Source organism: Mytilus californianus, unplaced genomic scaffold (genome assembly GCF_021869535.1).
Source record: "Mytilus californianus isolate M0D057914Y unplaced genomic scaffold, xbMytCali1.0.p SCAF_6, whole genome shotgun sequence".
Taxonomy (NCBI): Eukaryota; Metazoa; Mollusca; class Bivalvia; order Mytilida; family Mytilidae; genus Mytilus; species Mytilus californianus.
The window spans coordinates 52,548,291-52,574,883 of record NW_026262712.1 but is presented as its reverse complement, the minus strand read 5'-3'; the positions used below and the strand labels follow the sequence as shown (position 1 = coordinate 52,574,883).

At 33.1% G+C, this 26,593-nt stretch overlaps 2 protein-coding genes and 1 long non-coding RNA gene across 4 annotated transcripts in view; 1 reads left to right on the top strand and 2 right to left on the bottom strand.

Annotated features, from left to right (window-relative positions):
• Nucleotides 1-22,284, top strand: part of LOC127706146 (uncharacterized) — a 221,644-nt gene extending 199,360 nt beyond the window's left edge. The window contains exon 2 of the long non-coding RNA XR_007984258.1: nt 21,886-22,284. This is a non-coding gene — a long non-coding RNA (uncharacterized LOC127706146). The remainder of the gene's footprint in view (nt 1-21,885) is intronic.
• LOC127706138 (filamin-A-like) lies at nt 12,869-16,035 on the bottom strand. 2 transcript variants are annotated; one of them, XM_052210588.1, is made up of 3 exons: nt 15,657-16,035; nt 14,790-14,969; nt 12,869-13,165 (listed from the first exon to the last, which is right to left on the bottom strand). In XM_052210588.1, exons 1-3 carry the CDS (start codon nt 15,829-15,831, stop codon nt 12,993-12,995), a joined length of 528 nt encoding a protein of 175 aa, XP_052066548.1. In that variant the 5' UTR covers nt 15,832-16,035; the 3' UTR covers nt 12,869-12,992. The 2 variants fall into 2 exon arrangements, 1 of the variants encoding a protein (XP_052066548.1); XR_007984245.1 differs by lacking the exon at nt 12,869-13,165 and adding an exon at nt 13,172-13,588 and having other exon boundaries at nt 15,657-16,030.
• A 412-nt stretch (nt 22,285-22,696) lies between the features above and the next one.
• On the bottom strand, nt 22,697-25,343 carry LOC127706140 (fucolectin-1-like). Its single transcript, XM_052210590.1, has 3 exons — nt 25,137-25,343; nt 23,416-23,631; nt 22,697-22,984 (listed from the first exon to the last, which is right to left on the bottom strand). The coding sequence occupies exons 1-3, from the start codon at nt 25,252-25,254 to the stop codon at nt 22,764-22,766; spliced, it is 555 nt and encodes a 184-aa protein (XP_052066550.1). The 5' UTR covers nt 25,255-25,343; the 3' UTR covers nt 22,697-22,763.
• Between the last annotated feature and the right edge of the window lie 1,250 nt (nt 25,344-26,593).

Genomic DNA, 26,593 nt, shown 5'->3' with positions numbered 1-26,593 from the left:
CAGAAAAATTAAAATCACGAGTTGTTTGATCGTTATAACCGTGTGTGTAGTAACCATTAACAATGTCACTAGTGGATTAGAAACTACGTATCATTCTGGAACACTTGAGATCACCCTTAGTTTATGGTTGGGTTCGTGTCGCACAGACTTGAAAAAAATTAACATAGTTTTTTTTTGCTTGTTATTTTTTGTTTTTTTTTTTCGTTGACTTTTTTTTTTGTCATGGCGTTGTCAGTTTAAATTTCGACTTATGAGTTTTAAATGTCCTTCTAATCATCTGCTTTGAAGAACAATAACCCACTCATGGACAAGTATGTGACCCCGATATAACCAAAGTAGTGTATCTGCTGAAGTATATAAATCTAAAATCGACAAGTAAAAATTTCTTTTTACAATATTTTTCGGATTTGAACACCAAAATAAACATATATTTTTTTATAACTATAAGAAAATGGCAAAGCTTAATGTAAAATTTTTTTAACCAGACTTATCATAAAGTGCATACACTTTGACTTCCGCCACATGTAAGTACTCTCTTCCTCGTATCAGCAATTTCACAAAACGTGCCTTTTCGTCATATCGACATTCAAGCACAATATGAAATCCGAGTTCAGCCGGTCCTGCCTATTGGGTAAATAGATGAATGTTATATAGGGAAGTACCAACAATAATGTCTAGGTCATGCAGACATCGTCCTGAAACAAATTAAAAGCTAATATTACTTTGCTATGCTTCTATTGCAGTTTATTTATTTGTTCTGTTTTCGTATAGGTCATTCCTTGTTTGTCATGTTTATGCATTCCCGTTCGCATTCGATTACTGGTTTCATAATTTTTACAATCACTGTTGGTTTTATAATCTCCTCCATATTTTGAATAGAAAACGTCAATTGTACACGTTTTCGAAGTTTTACTATCACCTATTAAGCTTAACATCTTCATAAATTTCAGAGAATGGTGTTTATAAGAATGTAAAAAGCCTGCCAAAAATTATCAAAATTCGAAAGTTTAACAAACAAAGAAATAATCAACTTTAGATGTCAATAACAGTAAATAAATTTATCATAGCTACCAGATTTAAATTTTTGTACGCCAGACGCGCGTTTTTGTTTACAAAAGACTCATCAGTGACGCTCGAATAAAAAAAGTTAAAAAGACCAACTGAAGTTCGAAGTGATGAGCACTTAGGACCCAAAATTCCGAAAGGTTTTGCCAAAAACAGCTTAGGTGATCTACAAAAAGAACACAAACAAAAGAAATAACGAATCATATAAAGTCAAATTGTATATAAAAAGATTTAGTTTACGTCACCTGACAGAAAAACATTCCCACTACGTAGATAGCTTTACCCACCTGTGGCTTTGTCGCAATGCTGTCTGTTGAATATTTCCATCCTCTTTATTTGGTATGGTTTACAAAAGACAACAATCCAATAAGGTGATTGATCTAGGTTAATGTGCAATTTTGTATTCAAATGTCCATCAACAGCCCAAGAAGCATATTTTCCCCAACCGATTGAACTTCGTCTGCATGACTTTCCGTGCACAACTTCCCTTAAACGGATTTCTTTGATGTTTGGAAATATAGAAAAGGATAAAATAAGATAAACAAACACCTTTACCAAATTAAAAGAGGTAACAAAATGAGTGATAAAAATGTAAACTACTGCTGATAGAAATAATAATAAAAATACACTACACTTCATATACAGATATTACTGGGTGTGGTCACATAAAATGAAAAAAATCACCATGAACAAAATGAAATAATCTTTTTTTTTCGTAAAGTTAACCATTATATTCCAATTGTTCAATCTTTTTAACAGTAGGGATATAAATAATAATTTGACAAGCATTTTGCTTAATTTTCATCAATATAACATGTTCCTGGAAGTGTGATTCCACCTGCTTGATGTTTATTTTAAGTGGCCTTTCAAAATGTTTCCGTTCGCCTCAATATACTTCTCGATAAGGGTTGTAACTATAAAAGATATATGAGTTTGTTGTTCAATGGTTGCGTCTTTTTGTGGGGGGAGCAGGAGGGGATGAACATAAATTTTCTAAATCATAGTTCGAAGCAAGACTAAATGTTGTGTTTTTTTAATTTCTTCTACATTAAAATCGTGTACAAACATATTTTGTACGCATTCGACCAGATCATGTCTTTTTTGTACTTTTTATGACATTGTCGTATGAAATCTACGCTGGATTTATCACTGATGAGACTGTAGGACCACATTATTTCACATTAAAAGAACAATTTCAGCTCCTTTGAAATGGTTTTGATTTTATTGTTTGTGTTTTGATAGCGCTTTTGGTATCTACTTTACAGTTATTCAAATCAGTTAATTTCTTTTCCAACGAAGGTTTTCATTGTACTTTTGTTCATGCAAGTTTTATTATAAATTAATATTACACTTATCAAGATTTAAAAGGAAGATTTCTCACTTCAGGCACATTGCTAGTGATGTTTTGTGCTTTATGAGTGCTTTTTCGTTATGCACATAAGTGGTATTGATTACAGAACTTTTATAATCTCGGCTGATGGTACTCACAACTAGAATTAGATCGGTTCACAAAATGATAACTTTTCTATTGTAGAAGATAATATGCTGACCTTTTTTGTGTCAGAGGATTGCTATGTGATTGACTTATACATTTCATTCATATTAAAAAATCAGGTAAAGGGCCAAATATAAAAAAAATACTTTAAAGAGTTGATTAGATTATGCTTATTTTTCATTGGCAAATATACCATACATACATTGTATTCAGGTTGATAACATGTTTAAGTGTTATATATGTAAATCCAGCTTTCGACTTTACCAACACGTTGTGTCAATGAAAATACGTCATCCAACCAGGCTACTTTATTGCGTCTCAGAGCCGATAAGTAATTTTCCTGGTCCTTAGGGTCGCATATTTCATGATATATCAGCAAATATCAGCAAATACCAAAAACAAGTTAAATTCATTATTTTACACCTTGGGCCAAAACCACAATCGTAAGCACTCGAGGCGAGCAAATAATAACTAGACCTCAACAAAAGAATTAGAGTAGTCGCAATACGTTATTCAACACTATAATGCGAGCGTTTAATGGTATGTTATCACATATGAATAAGAAATCGACTTTATTGTCTCAAAAAAATAAAAGATTAAAAATACATTTCGCAGTGGTCATTCTTTTAGAATACGAAAGAAAATTGACAGTATTATATTACATGTTATGTTGTTAACTTCTACATGTTCTATGTCATTTAGTCTATGGTGGAGAGTTTCGCATTGGCAATCATACCACATGTTATGTTTATATTTATACATATAGTATAAATAAGAAGATGTAGTTTGAGCGCCACTGAGGCAACTCTCCATCCAAGTCACAATATATAAAAAGTTAACATTTATATGTCAAAGTACGGCCTTCAACACGGAGCCTTGACTCACACCGAACAGCAAGCTATAAAGGGCTAGTGTAAAACAATTCAAACAGGAAAAAACCAACGGTCTAAGATATATAAAAACGAGAAACGAGAAACACCTATGAACCACACCAACAAACGACAACCATTGAACAACAGGCTCCTGACTTAAGACAGGTGCAAAGAAATGCAGCGGTTAGAAACGTTTTAACAGGCGCCAACGTTCACCCTAATCTGAGACAGTGTAACATTACAACATAAAAAGACACACTATAAAATATTAACTGAAATGGTTTAACTCGATCAAAAAGACATTCAAACAAAAACAAGTAAATATACACTGGACGAATCAGTTTGATCTATGACACAATATATATACAAAATGGCTTTAAATAAAACAACGTACACAGGTAATTTTTTTTAATAATTTTGTTGTTAGGAGTACGGAGGTAAACATTCTTTACAAAATTAATAAATTTGTTGTTCAGAGTACGAGTACAGAAATAAACTTTTTCGTTATACTAAATACTTATAAAAATAGTGAGACGAGATATAACACAAAATAAGTAAACATTGAATGACAGAAATGCATAACAAATTGTGTCAACAGGTCAACTTTCCGTTTTTAATTTTCCTTCTCGCAGTTACTGAAAGCTAGTTTAAAGCCAAAAACAATTAACAATAAGCATCAGAGACCAATGTGTCTTATTGGAATCCTAAGGAAGAAATGTTCAAGAAAAATCTTACTTTGTGAATAGCTACACTTATTCCAAAAAAAATCCACCAGAGACAATTTCGTCCATTAGAATACTGGACTATTCAATCGAAAACATATTTCTTGAGTTTAGTATTTCATTTTGCAACAAACAATTTTGGTACTAATTCTCAACTAATATTGTTCGACTTCCTTATATTCCGATGAAACACTATTCACATAAAACCTTCTCATGCAAAAGTTCACGTTTAGATATATTGATGATGTCCTGTAATTCACCCCCGCATTTCATCTATCGCGATCGATAAGTTGAATGAAATTTTATATCCTCGTATACTTAGCTTGAAATAAACTCATACAAAAAAGTGTGTTCCTTATCTAAATATGTGTTTCTTGAAATTGAAACTGATGGTACACTTCAAAACTAGGATTTAAGCAAAAAAGTTACATTAGTTTTCTAATGAGTGTCAACCACGTGGTGTTAACTCGTCAACAAAGGGGGAGGGAATTGTGCGAAAGTTAAACTTTTTTAACCCAACCTCAGTTTCTGTCTGCACCAAGTCAGATTATCAGGACCATGTGTTGTTAGTTGTTGTTTGTGTCTCAACTTATGACATATTTTCGTGGTCTAATACTTTATAATAGCCGAAAAATCGTCTGATCAATGACGTGAAGACACGCATGCATAACAAGAGACGCTTGCCTCGTTGAAGCACCTAGCTTAGCTCGTTTTGGAGTTCATACGATTTTCTGGTTGCCGTGGGGAGAAAAGCATTGGTGAAAATGAAAAGTAAGACCGCAAAAAGATTCTTCCTCCCCCAACCCGAATATCAAATGCTCGTATCGTAACACAATTTTAAATGAAGAACGAAAAGACAGCAACCTCCAGTGTCAAGGTAATTCATTCTGGATGATCACACTAACAATTCAAGTTCATTTGTTTGTGAGTTATAGAGTCCCCCTCTCCTGCGTTAAGAAGTGGTCTTGTTTTCACTACTTGAAGATACCTCTGGTAATATACGCATATAGATTGTACATACCTTTTGGATGTCGGAGGAGTAGTTCTTGCAGTAATGCAGAGGTACGATCTATCTTTGATTCTAATTTATTTCAAATCAGTAAATCATGTTCAGCTGCAATTGAACAAGAAATAAGACAAACAAAAACAAACAAGATTTGCGATTTTTACGCTTGTATCTGCAAGTTACTTTTTGAAGGAGAAACTGTGAGTATTCTACAAAATAAAACAATAGTCAAGCAAAATTGTCGTCAAATGTCGTGTAATTGCAATGCAAAAGAGATAGTGTGCTTGTTTGTCATATAATTAACAAGTCAAATATCAGTAAAAAGACACTATCAAATGCTTCATTGTACTAGTTTTGATTATAAGGACTACAAAATTTATAGAAAAAAAATATGTTTGCACAAATGACAGTCGTTCAACTTTTGAGAGTATTGTAAAGTTTTCTGCTTACATCTTAATAATGACCAGTGATTTTTTAGTTCTGTGTAGCTGATTGGAGTATTAGGACCTTGGTCGACAAAGAAAGATTTAATTTAAATGAGAAATTACTACTTTATTTGCAATTAAATGATTTTCCATCAAAATCTTAGTATAACTCGTTTTCCTGTTCATTTATATCACACAGATTTTTTTTCAAGAAAAAACTAAGAAGTTGTGTAATTCAATTATTCAAAGTCCATGCATTTGCCCGATCACATGATATTATGTTACAAGTATTGTTAAAGGCATAGCATGCTTTATTCAAGGAGGAGGTATGATGAAGCCTATAATGTGGCCCCTTCAGAGAAAAAGTTTTGAAAAAAAGGGAAGATACAGAGAAATTTATCAAAATTCCCCAGTCAAACAACAACAGATTACATAAAAAGTTTGAAAAATATATGCAAATACATATATTCAACAGTAAATGATTTTATATTCCTTTTTAAACTTTCAACTTCGGCATGTTAAACTATAATATTTATATATATTCATCTGTTTCTGTAATATTGTTATACGCATATTATTCTAGTATATGATATGGAAAATAGAATTAAACGCAAATTTTTTTAGCCAAAGCAACTTTCTTAAAATTGTCTTAGAAAATGAATTAATAAAGGTTCGCAATAAAAGATCATTTGAACTTCCCCTATAAAGTACCCCGATGATTAAAGACAAAAAGAAAAAGCATCTTGCTTTCAGATATATAATCATGATAATTGATAATGTTCTGTCACTCAATAATCCATATTTTGAAGAGTGCTTACATATCATATATCCCACTGTATTTGGTACTACTGATAGTAGATGTTTGCATCATATGTTAATCTTTCCCTCTAGGTTGCAATTCTGTAAATATAGACAATGCAATTTCCCATAGGAACTCCCTTTGCGGCTAAAACTGTGACACTTTTACTATGAAGTTTCGTGAAAAATAATATCCTAGAAAGGAAAGTTTATATGCACTGCTATTTTATTCAAAGGTCAAAATATAGGGCTGTGCGGCATATTTTCAACATTTATATGCCCTGAACTTCTAAGAGTTTAAACTTATACTAAAATTCTATACTACCCTTACCTCCATTTATGGACCTCCTAAGAATTAAAATTTAGGCGCTACCATGTTTTTCTATACTGGTTACATTCCCAAGTGATGTCTCTATGAAATGAAACACAGAGATCATAAATGGGAACCAGTACGTTAACAAATTAACATATCTATGAATATTATATATCTCCCCAAAAGAGGCGTGGTTTGAGAAACAGCTGTATTTACAAAGTGCAACCTCTATCTATAAACCGATTGACGGCTTCAAACTAGAATCTATGACAATCGTGATGATTTCAGCTTTCCTATTGTGAACTCCAATTTCATAGCAGTAACATACCATTTACCCCATCGTATGCGGTTTACAACTCTCAGTTAATATGTTACGCTCGTGCGTGTTCATACTTGATGGGCTTCATTGACAGGGGTGTGCTCCTTCCACAAAAACTGCTCAAACAGAGTAATGGGGAAGCACAACTGAAATCGACACTGCGTTAGTTTAACGGTCAACATCACGAATTGGTTGACCGATACGATGTGTCGGTGTCTCCACTCACTAGCGAGATGTTTTCGCGGCCTTATCCATTTTCCATGGATAAAGTATTGTGTTAGTCCAAATAATTATGACATCGTCACAGCATTAATTTAAAATAGCCTTTCAAGACTGTCATAATTATGATAATTATTTGGACTAGTATTGTGAAAATAATTGTGAATTTTTGGATCTCGTTCCATATAATTGTATGAATTTCAAGATTACATGTGATAATATATAAGTCACAAAAATACGTCATTTTTGTGGCGTTCATTCACTCGTTTGACGTGCTGTTTGTGGTGTCCTGTGCTGTCGTGAATTCATGGGAGATGTTCGTTGTTATTCTGCGGTTTACATGTTGTTATGTACTTTTATATTATTTATTTGTGTATTTCTCTGTGCTGATTTTTCTTGCGTTGTTTGTACTGTATTCCTGTCACGTAGTGTTGTCATTTTAGCGGTATGTTTTAACATTGTCATATAAGTAGGTGGTTTGACTAGCCATAAAACCTGGTTTAGCCCATCATTTTTTCTTAAAATGTCCTGTGACAAGTCAGGAATATGGCAGTTGTTATCAAATAGTCCGTTTCTATGTATGTTGGCGTTTGTTTTTGTTGCAGTTCAGTGTTTCTGTGTTGATCCGTTGTTTTCCTCTTATAGTTGATGTATTTCACTCGGTTTTAGTTTGTAACCCGGATTTGTTATCTCTTAATCGATTTATGACTTTTGAAGAGCGGTATGCTACTGTTGCCTTTTTTTTTTATATCTTTAGATACCAGTATAGTCGTCTGATTTGTACTTGTATCGATTGTATCTTATTCAAGATTGTGACATGTGACATGTTTAGCAGGATACGCTTACAGCTTGCACTGTTACTTAGACTTTATAAAACCTCACCTGTGTCCTGGCAAAAAGTTGATGACTTTGTTTACCATCTTTATTACGTGTGAAAGTGTTCTTTTTATTATTTGTCTTTGTACATTTTTAACCTTTACTGTTTATTCCATTTTTGGTAATATCCTTTTGTCGTGGCTCGGTATTTATACATCCCGCCATTGTATTATTGTGCTACAGTCATTTTTTGTAACCTTGTCTTTTATTTTTGCTTATGTGCTTTGTCTTTAGAGTGTATACATGCCATTTTGTTTTTCTTTGTTGACATAGTTGTTTGGTTTTATTGTGATTATGAATTTAACACAATGTTTACTACTTTTCCCCAATTTTTTACATTTTTCTTATTATATCTGTTTGTTTTGCTCACACAATGTTGTCAATATAATTGAATGTTATGCAACTGACATACAAGTGAGAGGTTTAGCTAGCTATAAACCAGGTTTAATCCACTTTTTCTATATAAGGAAATGCATGTACCAAGTCAGGAATATGACATTTGTTTTCCATTCGTTTGATGCGTTTGACCTTTTGATTTTGCCATTTGTTAAGGGACTTTTCGTTTTGAATTTTCTTTGGTGTTCGGTATTTTTGTTATTTTACTTTTACCCTGTCGACGCACCCGGTCCCGCCTCCTTTTGGAGTTCGTCTGATCCCCTCAGTTTCTGTTTGTTACCGTGATTTGTCTTTTCCTTATCGATTTGCTAGATTTGAACACCGGTAATTTATTATATTGCCTGAATTTATTCCATTTTGTTCGACTGAAACTGTCAAAAGAACCTATTGAAATAAAATTGTCTAATAATAAAGTATGATATTTTAGTTTGACCTAATGAATGTTTTTTTTTTATAATTTTGATATAATTTCCCCAAAAGTAGTACATAACACTTTCAAAATCTTTTTATAAAAGGGATTTTTTTATTTCCATATATAGTTCCTCTACATTTGAGGGTTTAATTGGCTTTTCTATTTTGACGAGCGTAACATTTTGACTGTTGAGGTTTTGCATGGCGGATGATGCATACCTAGAAGGAGACATCTTTCATATTGACGCATCCGGTCCCGCTCCTTTTTGAGTGCATGTGATTCCCTTCAGTTTGTTTTTGTTACTTTGCTTTTCTTCTTGCTCGATTTATGAGATTTGAACAAAGTTAAATGGAATGTTTGTTTCATAGATGACGACGAATATGTTTCAATTGTCGTAACTACAATCCCGTCCCCTGACAGTACTTGTAAAAATAAAGAAAAGTATGACAATTCAAGCAGATTTTATAATCAATATAGTTAGATAAAAGAACGCCGATAGACCTTTTTTATATGGCCTAGGATATATATATATATATGTTTTAAGGGGAAACCGTAAATGTGATTTGTTTAAAATGTAAACCAAGCCAGATAAAGGACGGCTCATGTAGTCCACTTTTGGGGCAAAAAAAAATATTTGAGATTGGCAAACTTTTGGCAGTTACACTACTTGTGATATTAATTCATTTTTTTAATCAAAACAAAGACTGATTATTAGTTAAAATTATACAGACATACAAAAATAAATAAATCTATAAAATCTAAAAAGTCTGTTACGTTTAAAATGATATGTCTATTAAAAATGAAATTATATAATAAATATTTTGCATTATGTACAATTTTAGAATAGAGTCGATTGATTATTGAAATTAAATATCATTATTTGCTTTGAAAAACAAACTTTCAAAATATTTCCTCGTAAAAATTCCTGGAATTATCATTTTACTGGAAATTTCAATAAAATATAAGTTCAAGCTGTTACTTACATGCGATGTTTTAGTCTATTGGAAAAAAATCAGTAATGGATAATTTGAAGCCGTATAAAAAAATCATAAATATTGATATTTCATTGCAAGAACATGAATATTAACTTTCCATAATAATCACACTGTTCTATTATTAAGATTAAAAAAAATATATATATCCTAATAACTGTTTACTCTTCCAGTCCAAGATTCAAAGGTTTTTATATTAATTTGATGAAAAATGTTTAATACATAATGCATACTAGTAATATAATCCCAATGTGAGATATAAACCAAAAAAAACTTATAAAAAATATCCCTGAAATTGTGAATACTGTTTAATTTCTAATTTTCGTAATACTCTTCTCGAAGCACTTCTTTTTTCGGATTCGTTTACAGTTCTGCTTAAATGTTTAAAATATTTATCAAAGTAAAAACTGGAAAAGAAAAAGATCATAATGAGCTAGTTTATACAAAAAAAATTGATGCCCTCTAGGGCCTGTTTATCGAAACTGTCCTAAGATCGGTCCTAAGAATTTCTTAGAACAGAAATTAGGATAAAGTTAGGACCGACTTACGACATGTCTCAGCATGCACATCGAAGCTATCTTAGGATTATCTTAGCTAGGATGTCATAACCGCTGTCCTAAGTATAAGCGTAAAAGAAAATAACAAATTAAAAATGAAAAAAATGAAAACATTGTATCAAGTTTAACCAATAAGTATAATTAAAAAAAGATAGATAATTAGAAAATAATTATTAGTTTTAAATTTAAGGTGATAAATACTTTTTATATTATAATTGTACATTTAAACTCATAAAACAAAACATAAGACAAAAAATATAACTACGTTTTATATAAGAATTGAAACAAACGAATTGTAAATAGTTAAAATAAAATATATAATCGGTAAAATCAAGGATTTGTATAGTATACAAATCCTTGGCAAAATCATTATATGCTTTGAGTGAGCTGAATTCGAAGTGTCACGGTTTCATACTTAAAAGTTCAAAGGCAAATCTCGTGAATCTTTCATATAAATACTGAGTACTTTAACTATTTTATTACTGCAAATAACATGCGATGATACGTGTGAATATAAGAGACGAAATTCGATTTATACCGATGCAAAACTACAGACTCTCCTGGACGACGTGGACAAGAGTAACACTTTGCTTTTTGGTAAATTGTCAAATGTTGCAACAAATGGTGCTGAAAAGAGGGATAGGGATTTAATATACATTAAGGGAACTACCATTTGATTTTTATTTAGGGGGGGAGGGGGGGGGGGGGGGGGGGGGGGCGAACTAGGATGAAATTTGAAAAAAAGGCAGGACAGGAGTTTGGAGTAAAAAAAAGGGCAGGATGAGAAACTTTGCAAAAAAAAAGCAAGATCACAATTTACATGTATGTAAAAAAAAGTCAGGATAAACTAATAAAAAAGGCAGGACCGAATAGAGTGAAAAATAAAAAGGAAAGACAGAGATTACAACAACAAAAAAATCATCCGACCCCCCCCCCCCCCCCCCCCCCCCCCCCCCCCTTGATCCCTAAAGAGAATGCAACCAATACAGACCATATTTGTTTATAAAATAACCATTCTAAATATATCCTAAAGTTAGGACCATCCTAAGACCATCTTAAGACACCTAAATTGGTATCCTAAAGTTAGGACAATTCCTAGGATTTTCCTAAGTTACGACATGTTTGATAAACCCACTTAGAACTAAGATATGTCCTAAGTTAGTCTTAGGACACGTCCTAATCCTAAGACTGCTTCGATAAACAGGCCCCTGGTCTCCCTGGGCAATGATAGAATTGACTGAATGATGATAGATGAAAATGATACAACTCTCCACAAAAGACAAAATAACGTAGAAGATAACAACTATAGGTCACCGTACGGCCTTCAACAATAAGCAAAACTCACACTGCATAGTTAGCTATAAAGGGTCCCGAAATAACAAATGTAAAACAATCCAAACGCTGTTTTGTATTGGACCGTAATGTGCAAGATCACGTGGTAAAATTCCACATGTCATCCTACCCGGACAATTATTCGGACTTCGTGTCGACCAGATATTGCTCTATTTACTTCTAAATGACGCGTGCTTGGAGGAGAAGCAGATACAACAAGTTTCTGTGTCGTTGGACAGGGCCGGCGATTACCAGGAAATATAATATCTCACTTTTATCGTAGGCGGGCATAATAACTGACTTATGTCTTGACATACATCTGATGATGCTGACCAATAACCGAAGTTGTGACTCTCAAAATCATAGCTCGCTTCAAATACCTATCAGTTATAAAATGTAACATAGTTGAACTTACATGAGGGTCTGGATTCAGATACAGACTGAGAAATATACACCAAATACGACAGAAAAATGGCCGAAAAAATAAAGAATAGAGAAAAAAATGCAATAAGAATGAAGAATAGAGAATAGAGAATACTGGGGTGTTAAAATATAAAGAATGTAAAATTATAGGCAAATATTATATAATTATAAAGAATACAGAAAATTTTTTAAAGAATACAGAATTGAAGGATTCCCCATCCAGACCCTCATACATGTAGTTCTTATATGCATGTATTCAAAGTCCGAAATATGTCCTCGCGAAAATATCCATCGGCATGAATATTCTGGAAAACTACATTTAATCATACAAGATGTATGATTCGGTAAATAGAGGACTACTGTGAGTAGGTCATTTTAGTGTTTAGCTCTCCAGTGTTTTGAACTTTTGGCTTTTCAAATTTTCGGTCTTTAGCGAACCAGATGTTTATTTCAGAAACACGTGTGATGCGCACGGGAATTATATTATATGTTTTTTAAATATGAAAATTTCAGAAATTGGCGACAGACAGCGGGAACCGTGAGTCAATTGCTAATTAGATAGATAGAATTTCAGAATTAAAGGAGAGAGGCGACGTTAAAAGTGGGTATAACTGGTATTGTACACCCTCGTGTCATACGCAACCACATTCAAGATTATGAATTGTTAAAAGGTTTTTATGAATTTTATTGGATAAATGTTCCATGACTGCACAAATATATTTTTGAAACAAAATATTGCACAAATGTTTACTTTCCAACACTGGAAGAAATTATAGACTTGAGTCTATATGGTCTGTCAGTACAACTTTGAATGGGGATCCGGGTACTTCTAAACCAGACCACGTGACAGTGATTGTGTATTCACCGACATCCTTTGCCTCATATGAACACATAATGGTCGTCTTCCTTTCACTATGTGGTGCCATTTTTGCTTCGAATGCCCCTGAATTTTATATAAGATATAAATTCTATCATATGATCGGTTTTACATATCTTAAATGTATTAATTTGTATTCCAATATAATAATCTATACTTTATAGGTTTACTTACATAACGGAATAGAAGGGATGAAACAGAATGACTACACATATTGACAAATAACGAAAAGTAAAAGAACGGCTCCTTTGTTAATGTTTTGAAACTGAAAGTAACATTGATCAATGTCCCGAAAGTTAATTTTTAGTGTATTAGTTTTGTCATGTATACTGGGACTAAATTGCATTATATCGGTCAAATATTTATCTAAGTAATTAAACTAGACGATATTGATCCAATACGGGACTATCTGTTCCTTTTCTGGTTTATATTTAAACTATCAATTAGATCTTTGTATTTTACTTATAGGGCTGTTGGTCTTTGGTGTACCTGTAAAATGAAATTAATCTGTAAAAATTTCTAAGGGGCATTGAAATACCTGTATAATGAAAATATTATATAAAAACACGTTACATTGCGCACTGAAATTAAGATTGAGATTGATTGGTGTTTAACGCCACTTTCAGCACTCATGTGCTTTTTCGTGACGGTCAGTTTTTATTGATGGAGGAAGCCGCAGTGCCTGGAGAGAACCGCCTACCTTCGGTAGGAAAACTAACAATCATGGTCAAATGGTTGTCGAACTCACAACCTCAGTGTTGACAGCTAGGTTAGTGAGACACTGAAATTGAGTTTATACATATATATGTGTATACTGCAAACAATATCATATGCAATTCATAAAGTCTATTCCATTTGAATGAATGTGATTGGATATGAAAGGAACTTTGATATTTGGACATGTGGCCCGAGAACACAGTTATTTCGTAGTGCATTTCTTTTAGACAATAAATTCAAATTAAAAAAATCGCACCTGCTCTATCTCAAAAAGATTTTTACAGTGTAGAGTACTACTATTGATACAAATAATATCAAAATTATAGAAACTTCTACCAGCTCTAACTCAAAATATTGACAATTCTGTGTTAAGGGGGGCTAAAATTCAGTTTGACAGCTTCAGACATTCTAATTTTTGACCTTTTTTAACTGGACCAAATCACTACTTAACATAAAGATTCAGCACCCAAATTTTTTAAACATGTAATTTCATCCCCTTACTTAATAGTTCATGCATAAAATATCAAGAAATAAATTGGGAAAGTGTATCAAAAAATAATGCAAGTTATACACTGTTCACACTAGGGACTATATTTGTAGACAACGAAAACCAAAGGACGATAACTGTGTCCTTGGACCATGTGTCTTTGGTCATTAATATTTGTTTATCCACTTGAGGTATACAAAATAACTCAATGGAAATATATTGGTTTTGTCCTTTTTTTATGGCCCTTTCCAACCCTTACCTCCATCCAACACCAACACTTAAACACACATTTAAATGAAATAGTCCTTAGTTAGATTGTTGTCTTAATTTTCTACATTATTTTTCTTTTATTATTCTTTTTTTCCGTTTATTTTATCTTTATGAAACGTAACAAAGGAAATACATGTATTTGTAAAACATTGACATGATTAATACCCGAGAAAAATGAACTTTTAAACTAATAACTATTGAATAAAAATACTCTACCTTTCGGTCCAACTATCTGTATATTCAGATGGCCGTGACCTGCACCATACGTTTCTATATTAAATATGCTGTCGAATTCTCCGACAAGTCCAATTGGTTCAATTCCAGGGCCACATACTATGATTTTGTCAACACGAGGCTTTGTGACTGTTTTCGTTCCAAGCACACGTCCTTGTGTGACTGAAAAAAAGATATTAAAAGAAATATAAAAGAAAGAGGAAACTAGTGATCTTGAATTAATGTATTATTAATGGTGCATGCAAATAACGAAGTTTTATTAGTGTTAGTCTAGGTCTTTGCTTAATAGCTTCGACTTTGGTTTTGAGAATCTTAGTGTTATATTCAACAATACTTTTGGCACGCTTTCAACTTAGATTGTCTATAACGGAATAAGAAGCCCAATGCTATTGAAATATTTGGAAAACCCTAGTAGTTCTTGTATGCTATTAAAAACTAATTAGCAACTGCCAAGATGAAGAACAATATATACGGACTTCCGAGATAGTGACCGTTTTCACATAGGAGAATGAAAAGAATTGATGATTCTTGTTTACTTTTATCTGGATAAAAAAGCGTTGACCGAAACACTTTGCGTACATGAATTCGTGAATGTTTTCATGGTGAACGCTTTTACTCTACAATAAATCCAGAAAAGAGCATTCCATTCTTATAATTACATTTTAATACTAAAACCTAAATTACAAGTTATATCAAACTGTGTGTGTGCGCGTGCTTAATATTCCTACATTTTGTAGTTATGGAGAACACATACTGTCATGGTGCTTTATTGGACAACTTATAAAAGATTTGTGTATATGTATTAATTATTTTTACACAAGTCTGTTTAATAGACATTTCGGTACTTACGGGCGTCAAAGTTTGGAATAACACTATGCGTCAATGATGGCTGTCTGTTGATGTGTGCAGCAATACAGAAATCATGGACCGGAATGTTACATTCTAGACAGACCCATTCTACTGGTTTGTCACAGTCACATTCTTTACACAAATTCTCAACTGTTAGCGTTTTCAAATCTCCCATTGATATGATCACATAAAACTTTATACAAGTACATGTATAAAATTCTAACGATTTTTTTCTATTTTACCGAAGACGGATATTCATTACCTTAAATTACTTCATCTTATAAAGTTACAAAATATTTTAATATTTATAGATGTGAGTGACTAATACAGGTGTGATTTTACAGATTCATTTTTAGATTTCGTCTATAAAATGACACAATCTATACCTTTAAAAAGATTAAGCGAAGCATGAAGAGCCTAATGATATTAAAAGGGACATTCAACCTTAATCATTTGAATATTACATTTCTTATTTGTATATTTATACTTTGTAAGCTTTCTATCACTCCTTTTTTTTAATTGTTCGCAATAAAATTAAACGGTCTATATAAATATCATTCGGTGCGTCCAAACCGCTTTTCTGTAATTACCTTACTTATATTCTTCCTATATGTTAAAGCAGAAATATCAAAAAGAGCAAGACGCCATAATAAAGGGGATATTTAAAAAGTATTAAATGTTTGATACTAAAAAAAGAAAGAAGAGGTTTCAGGAATCATCTCCTCCTTAGTTAGCTCCCCTGTGTCAGATGTTCGTGGAATGTCAAAGATTTTTAACTCCCGTTAGTGATTACCGGATCAATTGAGACCCGGTCTAATTAGTCATACGCTTCACGTCACAATGGGGTAAATCTGTTAATGGATTTTCATTGGTAAATATTTGCTTATTCCGTATGAAGAAAGGGCTTTCTTAATGTCTGAATGGATAATATTGGGATGCATCTATTATAGGTGAGCGTATCCGTAAGTGAGTATATATAGTTGTCACGGAAACTTCTAGAACACTGTAGAAGTTTAAATTACGCATCGTAGATTATTATCATTCTGGAAATATTATGCAAGTCAAATATATATAAAAAGTTCTAATCATTCCATCAGTATCTACGATTGTTCCAGTGATTTCTAAACTACACAATAAGATTATTTTGTAAACAACTATAAACAGATCACAGCCCAATTATGTAAACAACATATAAGGTGCATACAAAACAAATAAGGCCAAGATAAATAATAAGATTATAATAATTACAATCTCATAACACCGTTTTGAAAGCAAGTATACATGTACTGTATGTAAATATATTTAAAGCGTTGCCAGAAATATTTGTGTAAATAAAAGGAGATGTAGGGTATCATAAATAAGACGGCACCCAAATTAACACCAAAGCTAAATAAGACCAAACCTCGGGTTTCTTCCATAGATAAATGTCTTTACAACATTTCAAGCTCTAAATTTTCAAAAAAATAAATGATTGTGGAAAATTTTACAAAAACTTTCTAAGATATGCAATCAACACAAAATTCCTTAAATAGCAAAATTAAATACACAAATATGGGAGACCTTAAGGCAATAAACAGGAACAAACTCCGTTTGCTAACATCTGAGAAAACCATAGCTTCATGTACATGTTTGTATTATAATGACTGTTCCGACAACAAATGGTATATAGTTGAAATTTGATCGATGCATGTGAATAGTGCTGGCAAATGTTCAAAACCATAGTTTTAGTATATGTTTTGCAACGGTCCAGAAAATTAGCTAGTCCGACATTTATAACATAAGAATAAGAAGATAAGGCATGATTTCCAAAGAGGTAACTATCCACCAGAGACAAAATGACATAGATGTTAGCATTTATACGTCACCCTACATCATTTAACCATGAGAAATACTCATACTTCATTACAAGCTATAAAAGGATGTGACATGACACATGTAAAACAGTTCAAACGACATAACCAACGGCATGTCATTATTTATGTACAAAACAATTATAAACGAAAGGCATGTGTAATTCACAGTAACAAACGACAACCAATGAAATTCAGACTCATGATTTTGGTACAGGCACACAGGTTACTATGTTTGCGGATGCTCAACCCAACCTTAACCTGGGACAGTGGTGTTAAACCGCAACATAAATCATTAAAAGCGCTGTTCCTTTGCCTTTTTTTTTTTTTGCTGTGCATGTACTAATTTTGTGTCTTGGATGGATACCCCATATCCTTTCTTCTCTATTATGTAAGAGCTAAATGTAAAAACCAGTTGAAAAGGGGTTGACTCGTCAAACTGATTCCCAGCTAAGAAAACAACTGACAAAAAAACCAATATACTCCACCCTTGTAAGACCTACCCTAGAATATACTTCGCCAGTATGGGACCCGCACCAAATCACCATCACACGAGATATCGAGCAAGTACAGAGACGAGCAGCTCGCTTAATTTTGTATATAGCTGCTTTCAGAACAAGAGAGTCGAAAGATACCAGAGGGACATTCAAGCTCATAAGTCGAAAAGAAACAGACAAAAAATAGTACACAAAACACAACATAGAAAACTAAAGACTGTGCAACACGAACCCCACCAAAAACTGGGGGTGATCTCAGGTGCTTCGGAAGGGTAATAAGTCTAAGTCAGTAGGTCACATTCTCTCTAGGATGTGTAACTAAATTACTGGACCAACTGCAGTGGGAATCACTCCAGCACAGAAGATTGAAACAGATTCTTGTGCTGTGTTATAAGCTTACGACCCAACACCAGTTGATTGCCATTGATCCATCCAAGTACTTCACATCAGGTGACAGTAGGACCAGAGGCAACCACAAACTCAGACAAGCTAGAGTAAAGAGAGACGTTTATCATCATTCCTTCTTCCCGAGAACAACAAGAGAATGGAACAAATTACCAGAATCTGTAGTGGAGTCCGAATCATTAGAGGACTTCAGGGCCAGAGTGAACAACATCTCCTGGACCCAGCAATATCTCAATTAGACAGCAGGATACCCAGTGTACATATTTGTAAATACGCATTTACTTATTCTAATGTAAATACCATCCAGTTTTTCTGGATTTTTACTTTTGGCCAAATGGGTGGCCTCCTGTCTGTTTGAGATGCACCCGAGCCAATTACGCTCAATTACAGAGTCCGACTAGTTACCGGGATGAAGAAGAACCTGGTTAAGTAGGATATAGGAACAATAATTGCCGGTATAATTTAGATTCATTGGTATCTAGAACATTTGTTGTTTGGTTTATCGGGACAATTGGTGAAAGATCATGGTCATACTTTTCTCAAACAGAGAGTAAATAATGACATGTCTGCTGAAAAATTGATTCATCAAAAAGTGTATTGAAATCAGTACAGGCAAAAACGCAAGTGATTTAGAAATTAAGCCCTTTCCAGGAGTAATATATGACAAAGCACAAAATTAAAATTGTAACCCTTAAATACTAGATTGGCCTTTCCTTTATTCCACCTTTTTTCGCCCCATTACAATTTATATACAGAGCAATAATCTGAATGGATGAAAATACAAACAAACAAAAAACTATTTTCAAAATAATAAGCTAAAAACCGGCAAGATTTTTGGAAAAGCTCTTTCTTGTTGTTGTGTTAATTATCAGTTCGTCCTTAAATCGTCCCGAAGTTTGTTTCCGCAACTGCTCCAAATCCAGTGACTGGAATTTCTTTGGTCATTTTAATTTTTTTTAGTAGGTTTTTTTTTAAGGTTTGACGAAAATAATTGTTTCCATTTAATATGTTGTAAAGTTAAAGTATCTTCAAAGAGGAAGTTGGTGTCACACAGATCCAAAAAGCGCTCTCGTATTACAATTTTTCTTTGTCTAATTGATGACCAAATATAAAGTTATTCTGTTCAATAGTACTGTGTGATTAAAAAAAAACCGGGTGTGATCTAAGGTGCTCCGTAAGGGTAAGCAGATCCTGCTCCACATGTGGCACATCGTGTTGCTCATGTAAGTACAAACTCGGTGATAAATCTTATTCGATAGGTCACATTTAGGGAAAAAGGGAAATATCTAAAATGTCACCACACAAGAATGTGTCAGACAGATCCGACAAGTGCCCACACGTTACAACTTCTCACAGTCAAGCTGCTGACCATAATAAAGTCGTTCTGTTTTTGTAGTATGGTTTCTTAACAAAGTGTGACGAAAAATGAGAAAAATTGACGGAAATATTTGTTGGACGGACTGACGGACGAACAAATGGACGAATGCAAGAAAGGTGAATGCAAGAAAGCACCACTAGGATTATAATTACTCTGTTGAATAATCTGATCTGGCAAACCACCCATCAGATCTTTATGGCCCCCTGAAACTGTTGTTGTAGTTGTTATTATTATAAGGTCTTGTTGGCGATTAATGAAATATTTCTTTTCAAAACGTCAACAGTGACGGCTGGGTAGGAAGTGTTCCGAAAATTCTCACTGAATGCAATGATGCTCTCAGAAAAAGATTTAAAAAAAACCTTGTTAGTAAAGTAAGTCTGTACCAACACAGAAAATTAAATGTTGTACTCCCACTGTGTAGGTACTGCTATAATTTTGTTATATCAGTCCCAGAGGGTAGAGTTGGCCTAGTAGCTGGTTCTTCTGCTAGCAAGATTTTAAATGATACATTGCATATATATATTATTAGCTGTACCTAATACTTAGATTGCTACTAATTCTGACAAAGTTAATTTGGACGTTTTTGATTGTAACGTTCTGTTCAGATCCTTATGTTTTATGCTTTCAATCGTTTTATTTTGGTTTTCTTATCTTTTGGCTTCGAATGTATACCATAGACAATCGACAGTGGTTCTAAAATAAATGGTTTAGAGAAATATTGATGATATCTGTAGTTTCCGTTTCAATATGGATTGATTTAGATTCTATCTTATTTTATACAGGAATCATCGGTGGCCGATTTGTTTAAGTAGTCCAACTTCTGTATCACTAGCCTGTCAACACTGATGTTGTAAGTGTGAATCTTAATTGACAAGGATTGTCATCTTTCTTGCCAAAGGTCGGTTGTTCTCTCCGGGCACTCCGGTTTCCTCCACGGATGAAAACTGCCAATAGTGCTGAAAGTGGCGTTGAGCCCAATCAATCAACATTTTATATAGATGCATTTTTAGTTTTATGTCATTGATTCTACGTGTAATAAATTCTTTTTTTTTTTTTAGTACAGACGGGGTACACTTTACCATTAAAATACCCTAAACATGCCTTCAGTGGTAACAAAAAATACTAAAACGTGGTAAAACATCAAACCGCATTCGTCTTGAGAAGCATTATCTGAACCATATGTTGTTCTTTTATTTTGTCTATTTTTATCGTAGGGTTGTGTGTTAGCCAATAAGTTTGGTAATTCCGAATATCATTTCATGTATTATGCATTTAAACATCTCAATCTTATTTTTTATTGCGTTTGATGTTTTGTTGTTATTGTTGTCTTTTCGTTTTCGTTTTTGTTGTAATGCTAGGGGTGACCATTTAAGTTGAGGGGGAGGGGGCTATCAAAATTAAATGAGGATAGAATATTTATTTCCAAATACAATCAAAATCTGCCTGTCAATGAGCAGCAAAAAAATGTGCTTCCCTATGTAACATTTAATTGCATGGTTGCCTTTTTTGGTGACGTACTACTAGGAAATTTAGATGAAAACAAGAAAATTTGACGTCATAATTGAATTTTGACAAAAGAAAATCTGCGATCAATCGAATCACACGTTGAATATATAAAAAATCAACCGATCGGGGAAAGTATAAATCAGCTAAGAATTAGAAAAGAAAGTATTTTAGTAGTTAATAACCACTTCGGTGTTAACATGTATATCTATTATATAGTCATTTTTATAAATTTACTGTTTGCAAAAGTATGAATTATTCTAAATACTAAAAATTTTCTTATCCAAGGCATATAACCTTAGCCGTATTTGACACAATTTTTGTTAACTTTGGGTCCTCAATGCTCTTCAACTTTGTACTTGATTTGGCTTTCGAACTTTTTTGATCTGAGCGTCACTGATGGGTCTTATGTAGACGAAACGCGCGTCTGGCGTATTAAATTATAAGCCTGGTACCTTTTGATAGCTATTATTTGTGTGTGTTTCTGTCCTCTTTGTTCTCCCATTTATTTGTATTGTAGTCATGTAGTCTTGTCATTTTAATGTTATATTTAACATTGCCATAAAAGCGGGAGGTTTGGCTAGCCACAAAATCAGGTTCAACACACCATTTTTTCTTAAAATGTCATGTACCAAGTCAGGAAAATGGCCATTGTTATATTATAGTTCGTTTCTGTGTGTGTTGCATTTTGGTGTTGTGTTTCTGTTGTGTCGTTGTTCTCTTCTTATATTTGATGTGTTTTCCTCAATTTTAGTTTGTAACCCGGATTTGTTTTTTTCTCAATCGATTTATGAATTTCGAATAGCGGTATACTACTGTTGCCTTTATTTATATGATGACTCTAAACGAAAAAAATATAATCTGATCAGGTTATATACATGTATTTTCTTTAACAATGTGATGCAAATGGTGTACCTGATATACATGTATTTTCTTTAACAATATGATGCAAATGGTTTATCTAAGATAACAGGGCAGTATTTTTTTATGCATAAGGAAGTTTATCTCTTGCTACTTTTTCAAATGTACTGCAAGGTTTAAATCACCGTATATGTTTTAAAATTGAGTGTAACGCAAAATTGATCATATTTGACGTAAGAATGGTACATGTCGAAAGTATTACTAAATAAGAAAACTAAATAATATACAATTTGAACTTGAATAAAATACGAAAAGACATATCGTATAAAAGGCTTTGGGGAGATATAACATAGGGTCACCGTACCTGTTATCTTGCTACATACAAAGTAACCAAACAGATACATTTACTGTACGTTCACCAATTAAACTATTTTTTCCGATTCTCTCCCCTTAATCGTGCACAAAAAATAGCTTATTTCATAAAAAAAGATATGGACCAATTATTTGCTGCCATTTGCGATCAAGGATGACAAAAGACTCCCATACTACATTAACTAAACAATTTTCGATTTAATTCAAGCGATATGTATGCAATTGAGAAAAACTAGTCCCTTTAACCAACTGTCCTGTCAACAATAGCCATCACCTTTACTTCAGCTAAAGCTAAGTTGCTCGTACCATTCTTCTGTATTTTGACGTAACGGCCAAATATTATTGGACTGCATTCAAAGGCCAGGTGGTATCCTGTCTTGGCAGGTCCTGGGTAAAAAGCGCAACGCGTCATCAGATTATGTGATGGTCCTGCAGTGATATCTAACTGACGGATTAGATCACCTGTAACATAAATTCAATAACTTAAAATCAAGAAAAACAGATATTTTAAAAAATCTCCCAAAGTCTTTTCGTGCCTAAGCTTTATCTATTTAATATCAAATGGAAGAGACTTTATTTGTATGGACAAGAAAGTTCTGGACGGACAAAGGGTTCCGAACATACATACAATAAAGACAATGGCTTTACTATTTAGCTACAATACTTTACGCGAGAAATTTTAGAAATAAACACACGAAAAATCCCGGACCTTGAAATATCCCTTTGTATCATTATTACAGCTCATTATTTCCTAGTCAATTTAATCTAATTATATTGGGCAGTTGTTTTACCTCCTGTGTCAAAGTTTAGTTGCCAATGACTGTCACTTGTTGCATAAATTGATATAAAACATATTAGACAAATGACTTTATAATTTTAACCAAGCAGCTTACCACAGCAGTATCTCCGTACAAATATTTCGATCTGTTTGATCTTGTAAACACGACCAAGGTCAACCTCCCAGTATGGTGACTGCTCCCCAGTGGTGTGCGAAAACGTGTTTAGGATTCCGTCATTAGCATTACCAGGTTTATAAATTGTATGTTGCGAACTTTGAGTGGATGTCTTTCCTTCTGCTACCTCTTGCAAGTTTTCAACATCAGGATTGTCTGAAATGTGATATAAACACAGTGCTTTAACAACAATCTCTTATTCCTATGTTATAACTAAATGATCAAGTCTTTTTAACGATTAAACATGTCATAGTATCGTTTGTGGTATATCGTACTGTGAACAAAATAGTTGGCACGCAGTCCGTAGAAAAAAATAGAAAAAAATCTATAGATCAGCTTCAAAGTGGAAGATACATTGTAATTTTAAATGTTTAATGAGGAAATGTATGTGCAATTGTTCTCGTTCTATTCATCAACCAGTTAACATAAACTGCAAACTGAATTGTAACTATTTGAATACAGTTAGCCTGTGTTTTGTGTCACCAACCCTGTACCAAAGGGATATTCAAACTCATAATTCGATGATAAACTGACAGCGCCATGCCAAAAACCGAAAGACAATAACAGTATACAAAACACAACATAGAAAACTAAGGACTGAACAAAACGAACCCTACGAAAAACCTGGGGTGATCTCAGGTGCTGCGAAGGATAAAGTTTCAGATTGTGTTTAGAAAGTTACAATATACCCGACGTGACTAAAAAGTAAAATAACAACAACAAAAAAACTCCCAAGAAAAATTCAAAACGACTAGTCCCTTATCAAATGGCAAAATAAAAAGCTCTAACCCATCAACCGAATGGAAAACAGTTGTCATATTCTTGGCTTGGAACAGGCATTTCCTTATGTAGAAAATGGTGGATAAAAACTAAATGAAAACAATTATAACGATTCATGGTACAACTATAACGAAAAACAAACATGACAGACCGCAACAAACGACAACTGCTGATTAACTTATTCCTGTTATAGGACAAACACATATGAAATATAACGGAAAACATGTTTGGAATCGCTGAACCCTCTACGAACAAGGAACAGTGGTTCAAAAGCACAACAAAAGAACGAACTGTACAAATCAGTTGAAAAGGGCTACACACCTATATCAAACTTCACATTCACATAATATTTTACTAATTGTTTTTCTAGAAACTCTCACATTAGGAAATCAAAAACTTAAAAATTGATATGACAATGAAAGGTGAAAAATAAAAACTGCTTTACTGATTACTATTTGGAACATGGCCACCACAATGATCTCGCGTGATTTGAATTTACCGCCATTTGCATTACACTAATAAGGATGGATGGATGAATGGAGATTTACGTTTAACAGTTAAAATTTTTCGTGTATATTGAGGACGAGAACATATAAAGGTTAATTGTCAAAACTGAATCATGCTTTGTGTTAAATTTTTGTAATAGTAACGAAAGTTTTTATTTTTGAAATCAAGCTAAACCTGGACATGATAAATAATTGTTTACTATTTCCAGGCTGAACATATCAGTACATTTTTTTTCAATGTTGCGAGATGTCAAATATTTGACATAAGCTCTATTAGAATCTTCAAAATTAACACCAAAATATCTATGCAGTATGATCATATTTTTTACCAATTATCCGTCCCAAAAGAAAGTAAAATCTCAATGTTATAATTACCTCTATTTAACTTTGCCAAAATTTGCCGCAATATGGCCGTGTTTGTGTTTATCTGCGTCGACAGCTTTTCATGTGTAACTAATCCGATGGAAAAGTGTGAGAAGAATACCAAGAACATCAAGATACTCGTTTAAAGCTGCATTTTAAAAGTGAATGACTCTCCTGGCCTAAAAAATGTCCGTCAGGCCTTGTATATATTAGCATCTGATTCAACTAAGTGTTTGTAAACAGCATTGCACATTTTGCTAAATTTCCACTGTATAGGCATTTAAGTGAAGTAGTAGTAAAACAATATATAGTATGCATCATACAACCAGCACGAGTATCTATTTCATAAATTGTTTGCAAGCTTTACAAGAATGGAGACCCTTAGCACTACACTCCTTGCTTGGAGACATAATATATATATTGAATTTTATGTTACTGCTTTATTTTAATTCTTAAACAGTGTAATATTAATGTGTCTTTTGATTCGCATTAAAACAGTCAACCAGCGTGAACCAAGTGATAATTAGAGCGATTTAAAAAAAAATACATGGAAACTGAGAGAAAATAATATTCTACATGTAGCTTGATAGTTGACACACAAAACTTTGCAAATTCGGATCTTTAACAGAATAGATAGGTTAATTTGTATATTTCTTTACTTGGAGTGAACATGAATTTTTATTTCCGTAAGAGTGTGTCTTTTTACACTTGATGCAAACGGACATGCTGTTTTGCATTTTGAAATGTTACAAATATGTAATATCGAACTTAACTTGTGTAAATGAAAATTGAAATCCAGATTTTATAGAAGATTGATAATGCACAAATCAAGTAAATCAAAATTAAGTTGATATGTGTACTGAAAAACAAGGACTGGTGATATACATTTACTTACAAATAAGGATTATACTTGTATTCCTTAACGCGATGTTAAAAACCACTGTGTAGTAACTGCATTTCCTTCCGAAGTATCGGGGTTCACCCCTCGTTTTGTTGATGTTTGTATTGTTTTGCAAAACCTAGATTTCTGTTGCTGTAGACCTCTTTTCGTCTTTTTGTTGCTATTTTGTTGTCCTAAACTTATATTTTAATCCCTTCTGTCATATATCTTCATATCATTGCTGCACTAATAATGTTTTGGAATTATTGTATTTTATTATGTTTATGTATTTTAAGTAGAACGTCCACAACGCCTTGAACATTGCTATGGAGCAATCTCACAATACATGCACTTGTGTACCCATTGTATAAAAATATCAGAAATTTGGGTTTACCTTATGCATTGTTATGTTTAAAAAGTAAAATAGCAAAAATACCGAACTCCAAGGAAAATCAAGAACGGAAAGTCCTTTATCAAATGGCAAAATCAAAAGATTAAGCACATCAAACGAATTGAAAACAACTGTCATATTCATATATTTAACTAGTACTGCACTTTAGGCGAATTTGAAGCTATAAGTGGAGAATAC